This window comes from Thamnophis sirtalis, unplaced genomic scaffold (assembly GCF_051295495.1).
Source record: "Thamnophis sirtalis isolate CommonGarterSnake01/CBP01778 unplaced genomic scaffold, rThaSir2_p1.2 scaffold_2, whole genome shotgun sequence".
Lineage (NCBI taxonomy): Eukaryota > Metazoa > Chordata > Lepidosauria > Squamata > Natricidae > Thamnophis > Thamnophis sirtalis.
Window position 1 is genome coordinate 50,541,068 of NW_028261382.1, and position 15,177 is coordinate 50,556,244.

The 15,177-nt window shown below is 51.1% G+C and overlaps 3 protein-coding genes across 3 annotated transcripts; 1 reads left to right on the top strand and 2 right to left on the bottom strand.

The window, feature by feature from the left end:
- Nucleotides 1–245: 245 nt before the first annotated feature.
- Nucleotides 246–6,322, bottom strand: UNG (uracil DNA glycosylase). Its single transcript, XM_087705434.1, has 6 exons — nucleotides 5,972–6,322; nucleotides 4,110–4,205; nucleotides 3,001–3,098; nucleotides 2,786–2,874; nucleotides 1,904–2,082; nucleotides 246–1,479 (listed from the first exon to the last, which is right to left on the bottom strand). The coding sequence occupies exons 1-6, from the start codon at nucleotides 6,272–6,274 to the stop codon at nucleotides 1,339–1,341; spliced, it is 906 nt and encodes a 301-aa protein (XP_087561560.1). The 5' UTR covers nucleotides 6,275–6,322; the 3' UTR covers nucleotides 246–1,338.
- An 871-nt stretch (nucleotides 6,323–7,193) lies between these two features.
- ALKBH2 (alkB homolog 2, alpha-ketoglutarate dependent dioxygenase) lies at nucleotides 7,194–9,079 on the top strand. The gene is made up of 3 exons (XM_087705435.1): nucleotides 7,194–7,850; nucleotides 8,422–8,620; nucleotides 8,763–9,079. Exons 1-3 carry the CDS (start codon nucleotides 7,388–7,390, stop codon nucleotides 9,061–9,063), a joined length of 963 nt encoding a protein of 320 aa, XP_087561561.1. The 5' UTR covers nucleotides 7,194–7,387; the 3' UTR covers nucleotides 9,064–9,079.
- An 865-nt stretch (nucleotides 9,080–9,944) lies between these two features.
- USP30 (ubiquitin specific peptidase 30) lies at nucleotides 9,945–14,844 on the bottom strand. Its single transcript, XM_014069118.2, has 13 exons — nucleotides 14,716–14,844; nucleotides 14,378–14,487; nucleotides 14,002–14,184; nucleotides 13,441–13,544; nucleotides 13,165–13,263; nucleotides 12,850–12,892; nucleotides 12,675–12,769; nucleotides 12,423–12,482; nucleotides 12,247–12,333; nucleotides 12,031–12,111; nucleotides 11,333–11,516; nucleotides 11,137–11,245; nucleotides 9,945–10,855 (listed from the first exon to the last, which is right to left on the bottom strand). Exons 1-13 carry the CDS (start codon nucleotides 14,799–14,801, stop codon nucleotides 10,591–10,593), a joined length of 1,506 nt encoding a protein of 501 aa, XP_013924593.2. The 5' UTR covers nucleotides 14,802–14,844; the 3' UTR covers nucleotides 9,945–10,590.
- Between the last annotated feature and the right edge of the window lie 333 nt (nucleotides 14,845–15,177).

Genomic DNA, 15,177 nt, shown 5'->3' on the forward strand with positions numbered 1-15,177 from the left:
GCCCAGAGACTCCCCCCCCCCCCCCGCTTTCCATCCCACCACACGCCCCTCGCTTGCATTGGGCTTCTTCCCCCTGGCAGTTGCAAGCCCCCCCCCCTCTTCAAGGGCAGGCCTGGCACTGTGCTCCCCCCCTGCAGAGAGCATCTTTGCCCCCCCCCCCCCAAGACTGGCTGGAGTGAATGCAAAGGACCTTTTCCTAAAATACCACTTAAGGAAATAAGTCTTTGGAGGACGGGCATCACGGATTTCAAGTAAACACCAGAACAATTTATTTGAAAACCTTGGAACAAGTCAACGTAGTGTTACAGGAAAGATTTCGGGTTTTTTTTTTCTTTTTTAAGGACTGTCTTAAAATTGGTATTATAAAATAATACCAGCTGGAAGGTCTCCGTATGCAATTTGCATAGAAGACTACGGAACGCAAACGCTTCTTCTCACGGAAGTGGATGGAGTTCAGCACCTGTAGGAATAACCTGTAACCGAGACGCTTGGCCCCTGGCGCACCTGGGCTAGGGAAGCACCGAGAAGGCACCTGAGTTTGGCAGAAGGGAGGTCCCTGAGGATGGCGCCAGAACCGGCTCTCTTTCTGCACAGGATGGAGGGCTGGCTGCACCCTATCAGCCCTCGTCTGAACACAAACTGGCTTCCTAGGAAACTTTCGGCCTGTAATTTTTGGCCAACTGCAGCTCTCCTTTCGGTACTACTTAAGTAACATCTCCCACAGAATTCTGGCAACACTTTTTAAAAAAAAAACCTGGTCCCAAAAGTGGAATACTTTCAAACTGTTGGTCCACTTCCTGCAAGTCAAAATACTAAAAAGTTATTTCTCATAGCAACCTCCTGAAAGTCTTCAGTCGTTGGCAGATTTAAAAACAAAAAGGACAAGTTGGGGTAATTAGATAAGGCACCAAGGGTTGGATGAAATAAGCAGCTTGCTGAATGAATTCTTCAGCAGAGGCGGAACAAAAAAAGGCACCTTTGTTGTCGGTCAATATTTCCATTTTCCTCCGAGAAGCATAGGAAAGAGGAAGGAAGAACAAAAAAACCCCCGGGGTCGTTATTCCAAATAACAGATTGGCACAAAGTTATTGGCAGTGATGAAGAACTCGAAGAAAAACAGGGCAGTGCTTCTTGGCTAATCTCCGTTTGCTCCAAAATTAAATATATATATATATATACTTTGAGCAGACACCTTAGCTCAGGCTACCCCTGAATTAAAAGTGAAAAGAATACTGTTTAGATCAGCTTCAAAGGAACCCGTCCAAGAACATTTCCGCAAAGGCTCTCCAGCTTGATAGGGACAAAAAAAAATGTGGTCTCGGGGGAGTTGCAGGATCCTCACAGGGCCTTCCAGTCGATCAGCTGCTTCCCGGATTTCTTCAGGAGTTCGTTCGTTTTGGAGAAATGCTTACAGCCAAAGAAACCCCTGTGCACCGAGAGGGGCGAGGGATGCGCTGTCTGCAGGACGTGGTGCCGTTTCTGCAAGAAGCCAGAGGCGTTAAGACTTCCCAGCCCCACGCGCTGGAAGAACCGGCGGGATTGAAAGGCATAGATTAAGAAGTTAGCGCAGCCCGAAGTATCCCGGATTGTCCAGAATTAAGCAGAGAGATGCTATAAGCAGGCCGCAATTTCTACTTCTAGTGAGTTAGAACGTGGATCGGTTTTTTAAAAAGGAATCGTTTCATTGGTTAGATTCATCCACCGTGCAAAAGTTTCGTTTATTTTAATCCTCGCTTGGTAGGCAAGCTGTGTGAGCTCCCCCCATCATGGTAAGGCGCAAAGCATGGTTAGATTCATCATTTACTGCAAGCAAACAGCATTATGGCATCACAAGTGTGATCGCTCACTTAAATCCCCTTTTAAAGTAGCATGCAGAGCAGTGCTGATGTTAAAAGCCACCTACCCTGTCAATGGAGCTGCCTTTCTTCTGAGCATAAGCTCCCCACAGCATGAAGACCAGACCATCCAGGTTCTCGTTCAGCCAGGAGACCACGGCGTCCGTGAATGACTCCCAGCCCCTCTCTCTGTGGGAATTGGCTTGATGAGCTCGGACGGTGAGCACAGCATTAAGCAGCAGCACACCTGGATTGTAAAAAACAGCAACATGATGCCGTTAGTAGGAAGGCGGGAATAAAGTTGTTTTTGCTCCCAGCTGGATAATCAATGATACTTTATATGCCTATCCAGGTTGACGGGACAGAAGGTTGGACCTAGAACTATTTTCTTATATTATATATAGGAATATTATAGTCCCCTAAGAGCCGAGGTGGCGCAGTGGTTAGAGTGCTATACTGCAGGCCACTTCAGCTGACTGTTATCTGCAGGCGGTTATTCGGCGGTTCAAATCTCACTGGCTCAGGGTTGACTCAGCCTTCCATCCTTCCGAGGTGGGTGAAATGAGGACCCGGATTGTTGTTGGGGGCGATATGCTGACTCTGTAAACCTCTTAGAGAGGGCTGGAAGCCCTATGAAGCGGTATATAACTGCTATTGCTATTAATACAATAATTACATTTATTTTGCTCACTATGATAGGTTTTGTTACAAGCCTGGTTTGAAAGATTGCAGTTATTTTGCTTGATGAGAAACGTGATTGTGAGAGGATAAAAACAGTAATTAAAGTATATATTTAGAGGAGACACATCAACCAGTCTGGATGATCGCCAAAGGTGTGACCTTCAGTTTTCGGATGGGTCAGAAAGGCTGGGTAACTCTAGCAACTGAAGCACGAATGCAGCACAACCAAACGCATGAAAGCAATTGGGAAAAGAATGGCACTGGGTCACCTTGTTTAGCCCATCCAGTCAAATCTCCATGGCCAGGATGAGAAAAGCCTTCTATATCCGCAGCAAGCTCTTTGTAAATGTTCTCCAGGCTATAAAGAAAAACAAGCATGTTTTCACACAATATAGACGCAGCGGTCAGCTGTTCCAAAGAATGCTATAAAACAGCACGGCACCCCTGATCCTAACAGAACCACTTGGCCAGAGCTGAACCTTACCTGGGTGGAGGGGGAACCGGTCTCTGGACGCTGAAGCAGAGCCCATGAGCCTGATTGGGCCCGTGATAGGGATCTTGGCCCAGAATGACAACTTTCACCTGAAAGCAAGAGCAGAAAACATTTAAACACTCCACATCTGTTATTCCCGCTCTCAAACCATTTTTTGTCTAGATTTATGCTTCTACTTGAAGAGTCAATTCTTTGCTTTCTTAGTGGTATTATAAAAAGCAGCAAATGCCATTACATATAGAACTCAAGGACTGGTCAGGGAGACAGGCAAAGTGCCTGGATCCAAGCACTGCATTCAGGCAGGATTTGCTTAATAGCAATAGCAGTTAGACTTATATACCGCTTCATGGTGCTTTACAGCCCTCTCTAAGCGGTTTACAGAGTCAGCATATCTCCCCCAACAATCCGATAGATAGATAGATAGATAGATAGATAGATAGATAGATAGATAGATAGATAGACAGACATATAGAGATAGATAGATAGATAGATAGATAGATAGATAGATAGATAGATAGATAGATAGATAGATAGATAGCAATAGCAGTTAGACTTATATACCGCTTCATAGGGCTTTCAGCCCTCTCTAAGCGGTTTACAGAGTCAGCATATCGCCCCCAACAATCCGATAGATAGATAGATAGACAGACAGATAGACAGACAGACAGACATATAGAGATAGATAGATAGATAGATAGATAGATAGATAGATAGATTGCAATAGCAATAGCAGTTCGACTTATATACCGCTTCATGGTGCTTTACAGCCCTCTCTAAGCGGTTTACAGAGTCAGCATATCGCTCCCAACAACAATCCGGGTCCTCATTTTACCCACCTTGGAAGGATGGAAGGCTGAGTCAACCCTGAGCCGGTGAGATTTGAACAGCCGAACTGCTGAACTGCAGTCAGCTGAAGTGGCCTGCAGTGCTGCATTTAACCACTGCGCCACCTCGGCTTAAATAGGGATGACTAAAAAACCCACCCAGGGACTGCCTGTGTCGTGTGAACTCAGCCAACAGCTAAACCCTCAAAGATAACACCACCCATTCCTAAAGGAACGAGATGATAAACGCAGACTAATTATAACAGGTTGACTCACATTGCGGATGTCACACAGCTGCGTCCAAGTGAAGACCTGATGCTGGGGGGGATAAACTGTACAGCGCTTGCGTTCCTCAGCGACGAATGTCATCAGCTGTATAAAGGGGGAGGGGAATTTATTTAGACCTCAATTAAAGGACATAACTAATTGAATTGAATTTTATTATTTGTATGCCGCCCTTCTCCGGGAAGGACTCAGGGCGGCAAACAACTCAAAAAGGGGAACATAGAACAGAATACAGATAATTAAAATAAGCAAGAATCACGCAACCACACAAGTCGAGAGGGGAGGGGAACTCATCACCCCCAGGCCTGCCGGCACAGCCAGGTTTTGACGGCTTTTCGGAAGGCCTGGAGAGAGGTGAGGGTCCGAATCCCTGCGGGGAGTTCGTTCCAGAGGGCCGGAGCTGCCACAGAGAAGGCCCTCCCCCGGGTAGTAGCCAGATGGCATTGGCTGGTAGATGTCACCCGGAGGAGGCCGACCCTGTGAGATCTAATGGGTCTGTGGGAGGTAATTGGCAGCAGGCGGTCTCTCAACTAAGGAGATATCACATTCCGTAACGGGCACAGAAATAGCCTTTGCCCTGATGTCGCCCAGTACTCTCATCACAGATTCTGCTGGGCAGATTGTGGCTTCCAGGAGATGAATTTCTGTGCCGCATCCAAGCAGTCCTCTCAGACGTTATCGAAACATGACTCTTGAAACGTTCAACGTCATTTTAAAAAGGTCGACAAGCCAACTGCTTTAAAAAGCACCTGACCCCATATCTTAAAGATCACTCAAATGAGAGATATAAACGAGACTAGAAAAAATGGATCGACTATATACAAAACAAATACGGGACCAAGAAACTCCAGTTAGCCTCTGCTTAAGATCAGAAATGATTTAAATTGTTTAAAGTTAGCTCAGCAAGAAGAAGCTAAGATCAATGTAGAATGTCATTAATTTCTTTATTTCTTTTTTCTCAATAGATTTTTGTTAAAAATCCATACCGTGTACGGGTTCTGGGAAGTGGGGAGGGGGAAGGAGGAGGGGGGTTGGGGGGGAAGGGTGGAGGGAGGGGTATACATTAGGCTAGACAAGAATTTGGTGGTAAACTAGATACAGTGTTTTTCAACCTTTTTTGTGCAAAGGCACACTTTTTTCATGAAAAAAAATCACGAGGCACACCACCATTAGAAAATGTTAAAAAAATTTAACTCTGTGCCTCTATTGACTATATATAAAGTGTTTTTCCCACGGCACACCTTACACTATGTCACGGCACACTAGTGTGCCGCGGCACAGTGGTTGAAAAACACTGAACTAGAACTATTTTGACACACAAAAAATTGTACTCCGATGTCTCACTGATTGAGGAATGATGAAATGTTTGTTTTAAAAGAAAATAAAGCTTTTGAAACATAAAAAAAGCACCTGGCCCATGGGAGTGGTAGTCTTTGAGGATGGACTGCTGAGGTAAAAGCATTTGTCTAACCTTGTTATCAGCAGGAACAGGCTAAATTTCACCCCGACAATGCTCAATAATTACCAAGCACTCCTTCTCTTCAATTAGCCGGACTAAGATCTAAAAGAAAGGGTGGGGGAACCACACCAACAGAAAAAACCCTGATCCTTTCACCACCCTCCAGTCCTTCCGTGCAGCTCTAAAGATCTGGCTATCCCGGCTAGCCTGGAGTTAAGATTCTAACCCCACTCGAATTGTGTGACTGTTGTGTTTTCTTTTTAATATGTTGTATTGTCTTCATGTTAGAAATTGTCTGTCTCCCCCCCCCCCTTTTCGAACTGTGAGCCGCCCTGAGTCCCCCCAAATATTTGTATACAAATACAAATACAAAAAGTCCTGGCTTCCTGCCCACCTGAGCGAAATACGGCTTGGCGAACTCTCCGGCCAGGGAGACTCTCCAGCTCTGCCCCAGCTCCGCAGGAATGGAGCTGGCGGTACGGGCTGCGAGCTTCTGTAGCGCCGCCTCTTTGTTTTTGCGGATGCGCTCCACCAGTTCCGGGCTGAGCGGGGGAGATCGCAGGGAGCAGCCATTAATCTTCGACCTTTTGGCGGCCTGCAAGAGGGAAAAGAAGCGGGTCATGAGCGGGGGTGGGGGGGAAAGGGAAGCAGGAAAGCGGCAGCGGGGAGAAAACCAAACTCCCAAGGCCGCTGCCATAGAGGCGAAGCAACCGCAGCCGCCTCTCCGACGCTTCCCGTCCGGGGAAACACGTGCGCATTTCGCGGGAAAAACAAACGCAGCATCCCGCCCGAGCTCATTAGCCTGAAGACACCGCCCCCTCGCCTTCCTATTGGTCTACGTCCATTGTTGCTTTTTTTTTTCCCCCGTGGCCCGCCCAGACCTCTAATTGGATTGCGGGTAGAGGAGGCGGGGTTTACCCCTTAAGATCAATCGGGACCATTTCGAACCAAGACCCGCCCCTCCCTAAAGGGTGGGTTCTGGTTGTTCGCCGGGTCACGTGACCGTAAGCCGGCCCTCCCACTGAGAGCCTTCTGATTGGCCGGTACCTCAGACAGCAACTTTTGCCTTCACTATAGCAGAAACGTGGTAGCTAAAAAGACGCCCCGCTTCGATTAACAATTAATGACATTATTATTATTTTTTATTCATTAAGCATGAAGTCAACTGAACATTTAAACATTGTTAAATTAATAAAACTCTTCATAATAAACGCCTCCGCCCACCACCACCACCACCACTACTACCGAAAAAAGTACCTCAGTTGCTGCCGCGGCTGACTCCGGAGAGCGCGTCCTCTTCTTGCCGGGCTCCGGCGTGAAAAAGGAGAGCAAGGACTTCTGCCCGATCATGGTGGCACTGCTCTCCGGGGCAACGGGGCGCTGCAGGTCGGGAGCGGCGGCGGCGGCGGCGGCGTAAGAGCGGTGGAATCTCCCGCGGAAAAATTGGCGGGAAAACCCTGGCCACCAAGGAACGCCCACCCCCTCCCTCCCTCCCTCCCGTTAAATTCGCGCGTGCGCGCTGCTGTGGCCGGGTAGAACCCCCCCCCTGCGAGCAAACTGTCGTCGGGGTTCGCGCATGCGCCCTGGGCACTCCCCCCCGGGCCAGGGAGCGGGCTCTCAGGTGGGCGCCGCCGCCGCCGCCGCTGCTGCAACCGGCTCCTTGTGGCGAGCGGCCCGGGAGGAAGGAAAGCGCCCCTGCGCGCCGTGCTTTGTCACCTGCCCGTCTCCCCCTCTGAATGAAGGGGAAAGTGGCACCTGGGGAGCGCAAGGCTTCCCCTTCTGGCCCAGCCTGAGAGGCTTTGAGGGACTGATGGGTGAGGGGGGGGGGATTATTCGCCATTATTGCTGGTTTCCTCACGTGTTTTTTGGCCTGGCAGGTGCAGAAGCTGCTGGTTGGCGTTTCCCCTTTGCTTTAGGTGAAGCCCCGGGGCCCTTCTGCTGCCAAGGGGCCCCAGAGGAAGCGGCCAGAGCCTGCCTGCCACTTTCCTCCCGCTCAGTCCTCCTCCTGATGGAGAAATTCCTCATCCCAGCAGTTCCTGGACCCGCCCCGGAGAAAGGCCCAGGGCCCAGGGCCACCGAGGAGGAGGAGGAGGAGGAAGAGGAGGAAGGCTCTGCCCAGCAAGGCAGCCCGAAGGAGATGACCCCCCTGCCAGGGATGTCGTGGAAGAAAATCCGGGCAGAGGGGCTCAGCTGTGACTATGCCACCCTCTATGGCAAAGCCGAAGCGTATCAAATCTTCCAGCAGCTGGAAAAGGAAGTGGAGTACTTTGAAGGTGAATGCAGCTCCCTGCAGCTGGCTGGTATTTTATAGGTAGCAATAGCAGTTAGACTTATCTACCGCTTCATAGGGCTTTCAGCCCTCTCTAAGCGGTTTACAGAGTCAGCATATCACCCCCAACATCAATCCGGGTCCTCATTTTACCCACCTCGGAAGGATGGAAGGCTGAGTCAACCTTTGAGCCGGTGAGATTTGAACCGCCGAACTGCAGTCAGCTGAAGTAGCCTGCAGTACTGCACTCTAACCACTGTGCCACCTCGGCTCTAAGGTCTTGGGGGGGGGGGAAAGGGGGCAACTGGAAATAATCCCTGCTCTCCTCCTTGCCCTTGGCTTGGAAGGGGGCTGAAGGAGCCACCTCTCCATTACGGACTCTGGAATTTAACATCTAACTCAGGGGTGTTCCTAACTTGAGAACTTTTAAGACTTGTGGACTTCAACTCCCAGAATTCCCCAGCCAACAAGTCTTTAAAAAGTTCCCAAGTTTGGACACCCCTGGTCTAAATGAATGCTAGTCGTTCTTTGTGGCAGGATCAGGAATTCTGCTTTGTTTTTTCTCCCCCAAACAGGTGAATTCACCAGGCTGCACGTTTTCGGGAAGTGGCACGACATCCCCAGGAAGCAGGTGACCTACGGGGATGTTGGGCTCACCTACACGTACTCTGGTGTCACCTTTTCCCCCAAGCCCTGGATTCCAGTTCTGAATCGCCTCAGGGACCGCGTCCAGCTGGTCACCGGGCACACCTTCAACTTCGTTTTGATAAACAGGTAAATTCCCCCAGGGCGTTTCAGACAGCAGGAAGCACCATCGGCCTGACGCCCTTTTCTTCCTGGAACATGGAATTTGGGGGTGCCTCCAGCTGCCACACTGCACTTCCCGGCAGACAGGATCTTCCTTGTGCCTCTGCAGGTACAAAGATGGGCACGACCACATGGGAGAGCACAGGGATGACGAAAGGGAGCTGGTCCCCCGCAGCCCCATTGCCTCCTTGTCCTTCGGTGCCCGCAGGGACTTCATCTTCCGCCACGCGGCTTCTCGAGGCAAAAACCCCTCCCGACGAATCGCACCGGTCAAGTTGCAGTTGGATCACGGCAGTCTGCTAATGATGAACTTCCCCACCAACCACCACTGGTACCACAGCCTGCCCAGCCGCAAGAAAGTGCTGGCACCCAGAATCAATCTGACCTTTCGGAAAGTCAGGACTCTTTAGCTCCCAGAAGCGGGGGAAGGGGTGCCCGGAGGGGGGGGGAGAGAAGCATCTTTCCACCCTTTCCCTTTTGGGTGTCTGAAGCCCCCCCCCCCCATATCTCACAGGCTGTGGCCTGGGTTTACAGCTCCCTTTTCTTGAAACCTATCTGGACACAAAACTGGGCTTTTGTAATCACGGCCTCTGTTTGCACAACCTGATGCAGCCCCTGGGGTCTCTAACCAAGGTGGCTCTGGTTTTGCCTCCCTAACCAGCCAGTTACACTTTATCCTGAAGGGCTGTGTGAACCTGGCCTGTGGCACAATGAGAAAATTCGGTTAACTGAATAAACCAGACTTTGGTTAATTATGGGGTGGGGGGTGGGGGAGTGTGCTGCACAAATAGCAACTCTGGCTCAGTGCATGTTCAATCTGCTTGCTGCTTAAGGAGCTGGTCAAGATTCATGGTGCTTCTGTAAGCAGGGAGGCATCACTGTCTTAATTCGAGTAAAGTGTCTCTACCAATGCAGGCCTGTTTCTGCCCAGGGAATCCCACAGCTTGGAGCTAAGGAGGGGCCTGAGTCTTCCCAGGGCTTATTTATGCCTTGTCCTACCCACTCCTTTCCATTTGAGCAAACCTGAGGCGACTGCAACGGCATGCCTGAGGTCCACAAACTACTGTTTTGTGTCTTTTTAAATACCCTGAAATAAAGAAAAAGTGATCATTTGTTTCCTCTGGGAGAAAAGCTCTGTCTTTGTCATCGGTGTTGGGCTGACGACTTTAATAGGACACGGAAGTTAAGTCGATGGGATATTCATCACCTGGCTTTGATTCCACAGAAGCCGACACAGGAAGGTGAGAAAAGGATTTCTCTCGCACGCACAAAGACAGATGCTGGGTCCAAATACATTTGGAATCTTAGCAGCAATTTTATCATGTACAAAATATTTTAAATCAGCAAATTCTGGTGGCAGAGTTAGCAAGGTATAGGAAAGAGGGCTCCTCCTTTTGCGGAAGGAGAGCCTGGCAAGAAATCTGATGTAATTACAACAGACTCATCAGTACAAAGATACCACCTTGCGTTCCGGGAAGCAGCTTCAGGCCCGGGTCAGAAAGGCAGGCCTTCCTCGGCCCCACTGGAATCCCAGAGCACCAGCCACACCTCAGTGGCCCTCCTGTTGCTAGCGAACATACGGTCAAGGCACTTAAAAAGACTTCCCACCTTTCCCTCTGGACGTGGTAGGTTGTTGTCTGACTGAATCTGCTACGGACGTGAAATGTTGTGAAAAGACTGGCAGTAAATCAATCACCACGAAGGAAGCGAAGGGAGAAGATCCTAAGAGGTCTCTACTTGAAATTCCTGGAACGGAAAGTATTGCGGAGCACATGGAGGTTTTTCTCGTACAGATGAAAATCACAGGAGCATCTTTGGGCCGGCTCCTGTCGAGAGGCACCCCCTGCATCCAGGGGTGTCCACGGCGAAAACCCCACGGTGTGTTCCTGCCCCAGAGAAGAGCAGCAACTACTCCGTGCACGGCCTGCTCTCCTCCGTCATTCCTTGGCTTGGAGTTCTCGGGTGGGAGGCTGCAGCCTGGAGCAGATGCGCTCGTAAAAGAGCAAGTAGGCGCTGGAAGCCAGGACCTCTTGCAAGCTGCTCTTGCGCACCACGTCATCGGAAACCCAGAGCCACTGGCTGCCGGCAGACGGCGGAGTCCGGGAAGACGATGGAGAACGGCGGAAGGTCACAAAGTGCCCTGAGTGCATGTCCCCATGGTGGACCACAACGGCCATTAAGCGGTACACGTAGATGGGGGAACTACCGGAGGGAAAAGAGAGGCAGAGGCTCATCCCACAACCATCCTCCCCTCTTAGGCTTTGACCTCAGAAGGGAAGCAAGCGCCATGTGCCTCTTTCTACAGCGGCCTGCAACCTTGGCACAGCAGCCGCAGCTGCCTCCAGAACTGTTCTGGCGGGGCGGGATTTCACCCAAAGGCTCAACCAATACCCACGTGTTCCATAGACGGACTCAGCAGCCCATGGAAGATGCAGACAAATAGTATGTTGCAGGCTGCTCTGGTCCCTGAGGAAGTCACTTACCCACAGCCGGGAACAGCCATGTAAGGGAAGCCGATGGAGGGAGGCAGCCACGGAGTGCTGCAGGTGCCATTGCTGAGAACGGCTTTGCTGTTCCCTGCTTGTTCCCCGCCTGGTACAAACAAACGAAGAAGCAGATTCTTGATGCCTGGGGGCTCCCAATATAGGGGAGCAGGCAGGGCTCGTCTCGAGTTCCTACCTTGCCCGGGCTTTGGCTCTACCCGCAGACCCTCCCTGGGGCTGGGCTTATGGGCGGGGAAGTGCTGCTTGTACAGGTCCATGATGAGGAACTCGCTGAACTGCACGTGCTCGTTCCGCTTCAAGGGCAGGCCCTGGCTGGACCAACTCAACCGTTGCAGGTGGATGCAGAGACACTGAGGGAGCTAGAAGGCCGAGAGGGAAAAGGGGCTGTGGGTGGCAGGACAAGGCATTCCCATCTTCCAATGTAGCTGAAAGACAAGCCCAAAGTTCTCCCAAAGGGGAACCCCTGGCTGGCTCTTGCGACATTCTTGGGCCCACACAGAAACGGTGTCAAATTTCTCAGTGGCTTAAGAAGTCAGCCTGTGACACTAGTTTGTCCTCTGGAAGCTACAGGTGGAAGGAAACCCCTCACAAAGGAAAACCAACTTGAGTTGGGAAAGCTAGCCTCTCAGGGACAAACGAGAGCTTCACTCTTCACAAAGGACCTGAACCCGAGTCTTCTCGATCTGCCGCAGGAAATCCTACCCCTCATTAGCATTCTCCACATCTTCTAACGTTTGCTGACATGGAGCGGGGCAGAGAAGAGAGTATTTCCTCTGCAGAGTTTGTCATATACAAACTGCAGCAAGAGAAGGAGAGGGTCCTTTGCCCCTCCAAGTAAACCCACGACAATCCCACCCACCCCCCAATTCTTACCTTTCCTAACTTCAGCTGCTTAACAAAAGTCGTTCTGTGGTGCTCCATAATTATGAGGCCCTTCGTCCCTTCAGCCTGAATCTTGAGGAAGAGGACAAAGCAAAGAATTTCCAAGGGGGTCTGGTGAGTCCATGACACGACTCACAAAGACACAAAGACTTTTACACCTGTGTGCAAATTGGTGTGTGAAATACAGATCACCGCCACACAACCTACTTTGGTACAGTTGTCACACACGACACCCTTGACCGACTCGGAGGAGATGAAGTGGCGAAGACAGTGGTCCAGCGTCAAGGGATGGCCCTATGGACAACGGGACGAAGTCAAGCAAAGGTCAGGAGCCCGGGAGATTCGCAAAGCATCGCTGTGAGCCTCCAAGGAAACGGACTTACCCACACGGTGGCCGGGATGCTCAAGGAAAGGCTGTCAAAGGTATCGTATCTGAGGGGACTCTGGAAGAGAAAAGAGCCCTGGATTCCACCAGAACATCTTCCCGCCTCCCAGCAGACAGGCAAGGATGGGGAAGCCCCTCCGTTGCCCACGTTGGACAGTTTCACGGCAACTCCTCCATTCTGGTGGATCCCAGAAGATCACACATTTCTACACAGTGGATCCAAAAAGCTGTGCTTCTTTTTCTTACGTACCTGTTGCTTGCAGCGCTTGCAAACCATGTGACTGGTCAGTCTCCCATGGAAAGGATGCTGCCTTTTCCAGCGATTCGGCACAGGATAAAGCGGACCTACAAAATACCACAACTCCATTTGCCATGATGGGTTGTGTAAATCAGGCTGCCAACCCTGTTAAAGCTTTTTTTTTTACCTTTTGTACGGCAGCATATTTGTTCTTGAGGTATTTCCGGCTCCTAGGTAGGAAAAACAAATACAGTGTCCTATGAAAATAAGCCAGAAATATCAAGACTTTTCATTGTTGGAATCACTTGTCTTGGGAGATTTAAACACTAAAGAAAGATAAAATGCATCTCTGCCCAGCCCCTATGTAGGCTACTGAAAAATAAATCCCCAAACGTTCAAGATGGCAAACTCCCAGGCAGGGAGAGGACAGGTGACTGGCCTAAACTGTATTTTGGTTTCTGTTGTAATTCTAGTTGTGCACCTCAGCTATTCTTTCACTCACCTCCAGTGAATGCACATCAAATAAATGTGGAATCTGGCTCTGACCGTCTCGCTCTTCTTCCAGTGAAGAAGTAAGAACATGGAACAGTTCGTGAGCGTCCTGGCAAAGGAGAAAATGAGAGGGGAGTTTAAAATGCCAGGTCAACAGCAGCAGGAAAGGTGACTGCAATGAACAGGGAGGAGACAATTCTTGCTCCTGTTTTTAATATGCCCAACACCACAGACCAGACCATCAACGTGTGGATACCGAGAAGCCTTACTTCTTTCCGGTCACTACCTGTTCTTCAAAAGAAGAGATCTGCCAGCGGTACAGCCTTAAAACCTCCAACAAGCAGCTTGCATCCAGGAGGTCGTCCTCCGTTGCCACTTGGCAGGATAAAGCTGAAAGCAATAAACGGCCCGAAGAGTTAATGTGGACACTCTCAGAAAAGCAAACTTATTTCCCTCCCAGTCCTGGAGCCTCTGATTCTTAAAAAAAAAAGCTTTACATTCATGTGCTTTGGAAAAGTCTACAGAGTGGGAAATCCTGTCACCAACGCTGTCAGAATACACTTGCCTGCCCTAACATTGTCAAATGGCAGAATTTGCATTTTGTTTTCTACAAAAATTTCTGATGAAACGTGTCCCCTCGCCATGCCAATATTCACAGCATCATTTCTAGAACTGTGTTCCACCACTACATCGCCCCTTCCTCCTTTGTTATCATAAAAGGCGCTGCCTCTTGTTTGCTAGGTGATCCAATGAACAGAACAAGGAGTCAAAGGTTAAAACACGGGACTTCAGAAAAACACCACACCACACACACACACCCTGGAGGTCTTGCAAAAGGGATCCCTACCTTTCAGCAATCGAAGCAAGGTCAGCGAGAGGGACCGCTGGCCGGCCTTCTTGCTTTGGCCAGCCGAGTCCTGACCTGCGAATCCTTCCAGCCACTGAATGAGAGACGGACAGGCCGACAGCCCTTGGAGAAGGGAGTTCATGAAGCACGTGTTGCCCAGATTGAGCAGCCCAGGCACCAGCCCTGTTGCAGAGAAAAAACATGACGGGGTTAGCCTTGTGGAGCTCAACCTGCTTCCCTTCTTATCCCAACAGAAGAGACTCGCTGGAGCTCGGATGCTGCCCTGCAGCCACTTCAATCCCTAACTGGGCAAAGTCCCAGAGGAAGACCCCAGAGGTTGCGGGTGCCATCCCAGGTGGGCACCCCTCGTGCTCACCTTTCCTGCGCCGCCTCCTCTCCGCCATGGGGCCCCAGAGGACGTAGAGTCCGGCGGCCAAGACGGCGGCCACCCCACCGATGACCCCCCAGTTCCTCATCGCCCTGGACCTAAGAGGGAAGGAAGGAGGCGTGACAGGAGGCCCGCCTGGTGGGAGGGCGAGCAGCCTTCCGAGGCGGCGCGCCTTCTGGGAGTTGTAGTCCCTTCCCCTGGGGAAGGCTGCCCATTCCCACCCAGCCCGCAGGGACCCGCTGGCCGCAGAGGGTCATCCCGCCGGCCGCCTCCCTCCATTTCCCCCGCAGGCGCCCGCGGGGGACCCGCTCCGCTCGCAGCCGGACCTGGCCCAGCCCCCGGCCCGAAGAAGCCTCCGCAGCACCGCCGTCGCCCGCTCCGTTTCCAGCCGGCCGAAGCGGCTCAGCACCATCCCCGACCTGGCTGCGCTCCGCGGGCGGAACTGAAGACGCGGCTCCGGGTCGCCGGGGAAGACTTTCCGGCAGGAACGGAAGCCGCCGGGTCCAGCTCCTTCCCGAGGGTCTCGTAGCAACGGGGTCTCCCCGCCCCCTCTGTTGCTACTCCCAATGGATCCCGTGCTGCCCCGGGTGCCGCGAAAAGTAGGTTCCGCTCTGCCGAAACAAAGGTTCCGGGGGGCAGTTTCCAAGGTAATAGGAGGGGGACATCTTTTTCCCGTGAGAAGACAGAGAGAGAGAAAGAGAGAGCAAAAACATCAGGATCAACCTTTTTTTTATTGCACCAAAGCAATTTTAAAGCATTGGCTTTAAAGAGGGTAGATTCAGTTCTAC

Coding starts and splice junctions, on each gene's coding strand:
- ALKBH2 (XM_087705435.1), top strand. CDS start 7,388: ATGGGTGAGGGGGGGGGGATTATTCGCCATTATTGCTGGTTTCCTCAC. Junction 7,851..8,421: donor GGAAGTGGAGTACTTTGAAG/GTGAATGCAGCT, acceptor TCCCCCAAACAG/GTGAATTCACCAGGCTGCAC. Junction 8,621..8,762: donor AACTTCGTTTTGATAAACAG/GTAAATTCCCCC, acceptor GTGCCTCTGCAG/GTACAAAGATGGGCACGACC.
- USP30 (XM_014069118.2), bottom strand. CDS start 14,801: ATGGTGCTGAGCCGCTTCGGCCGGCTGGAAACGGAGCGGGCGACGGCG. Junction 12,893..13,164: donor TTGATGTGCATTCACTGGAG/GTGAGTGAAAGA, acceptor TTTCCTACCTAG/GAGCCGGAAATACCTCAAGA. Junction 10,856..11,136: donor ATGGCTGTTCCCGGCTGTGG/GTAAGTGACTTC, acceptor TCCCTCCGGTAG/TTCCCCCATCTACGTGTACC.
- UNG (XM_087705434.1), bottom strand. CDS start 6,274: ATGGCAGCGGCCTTGGGAGTTTGGTTTTCTCCCCGCTGCCGCTTTCCT. Junction 4,206..5,971: donor CCAAGCCGTATTTCGCTCAG/GTGGGCAGGAAG, acceptor CCCTTTATACAG/CTGATGACATTCGTCGCTGA. Junction 2,083..2,785: donor GACTGGATGGGCTAAACAAG/GTGACCCAGTGC, acceptor TTTACAATCCAG/GTGTGCTGCTGCTTAATGCT.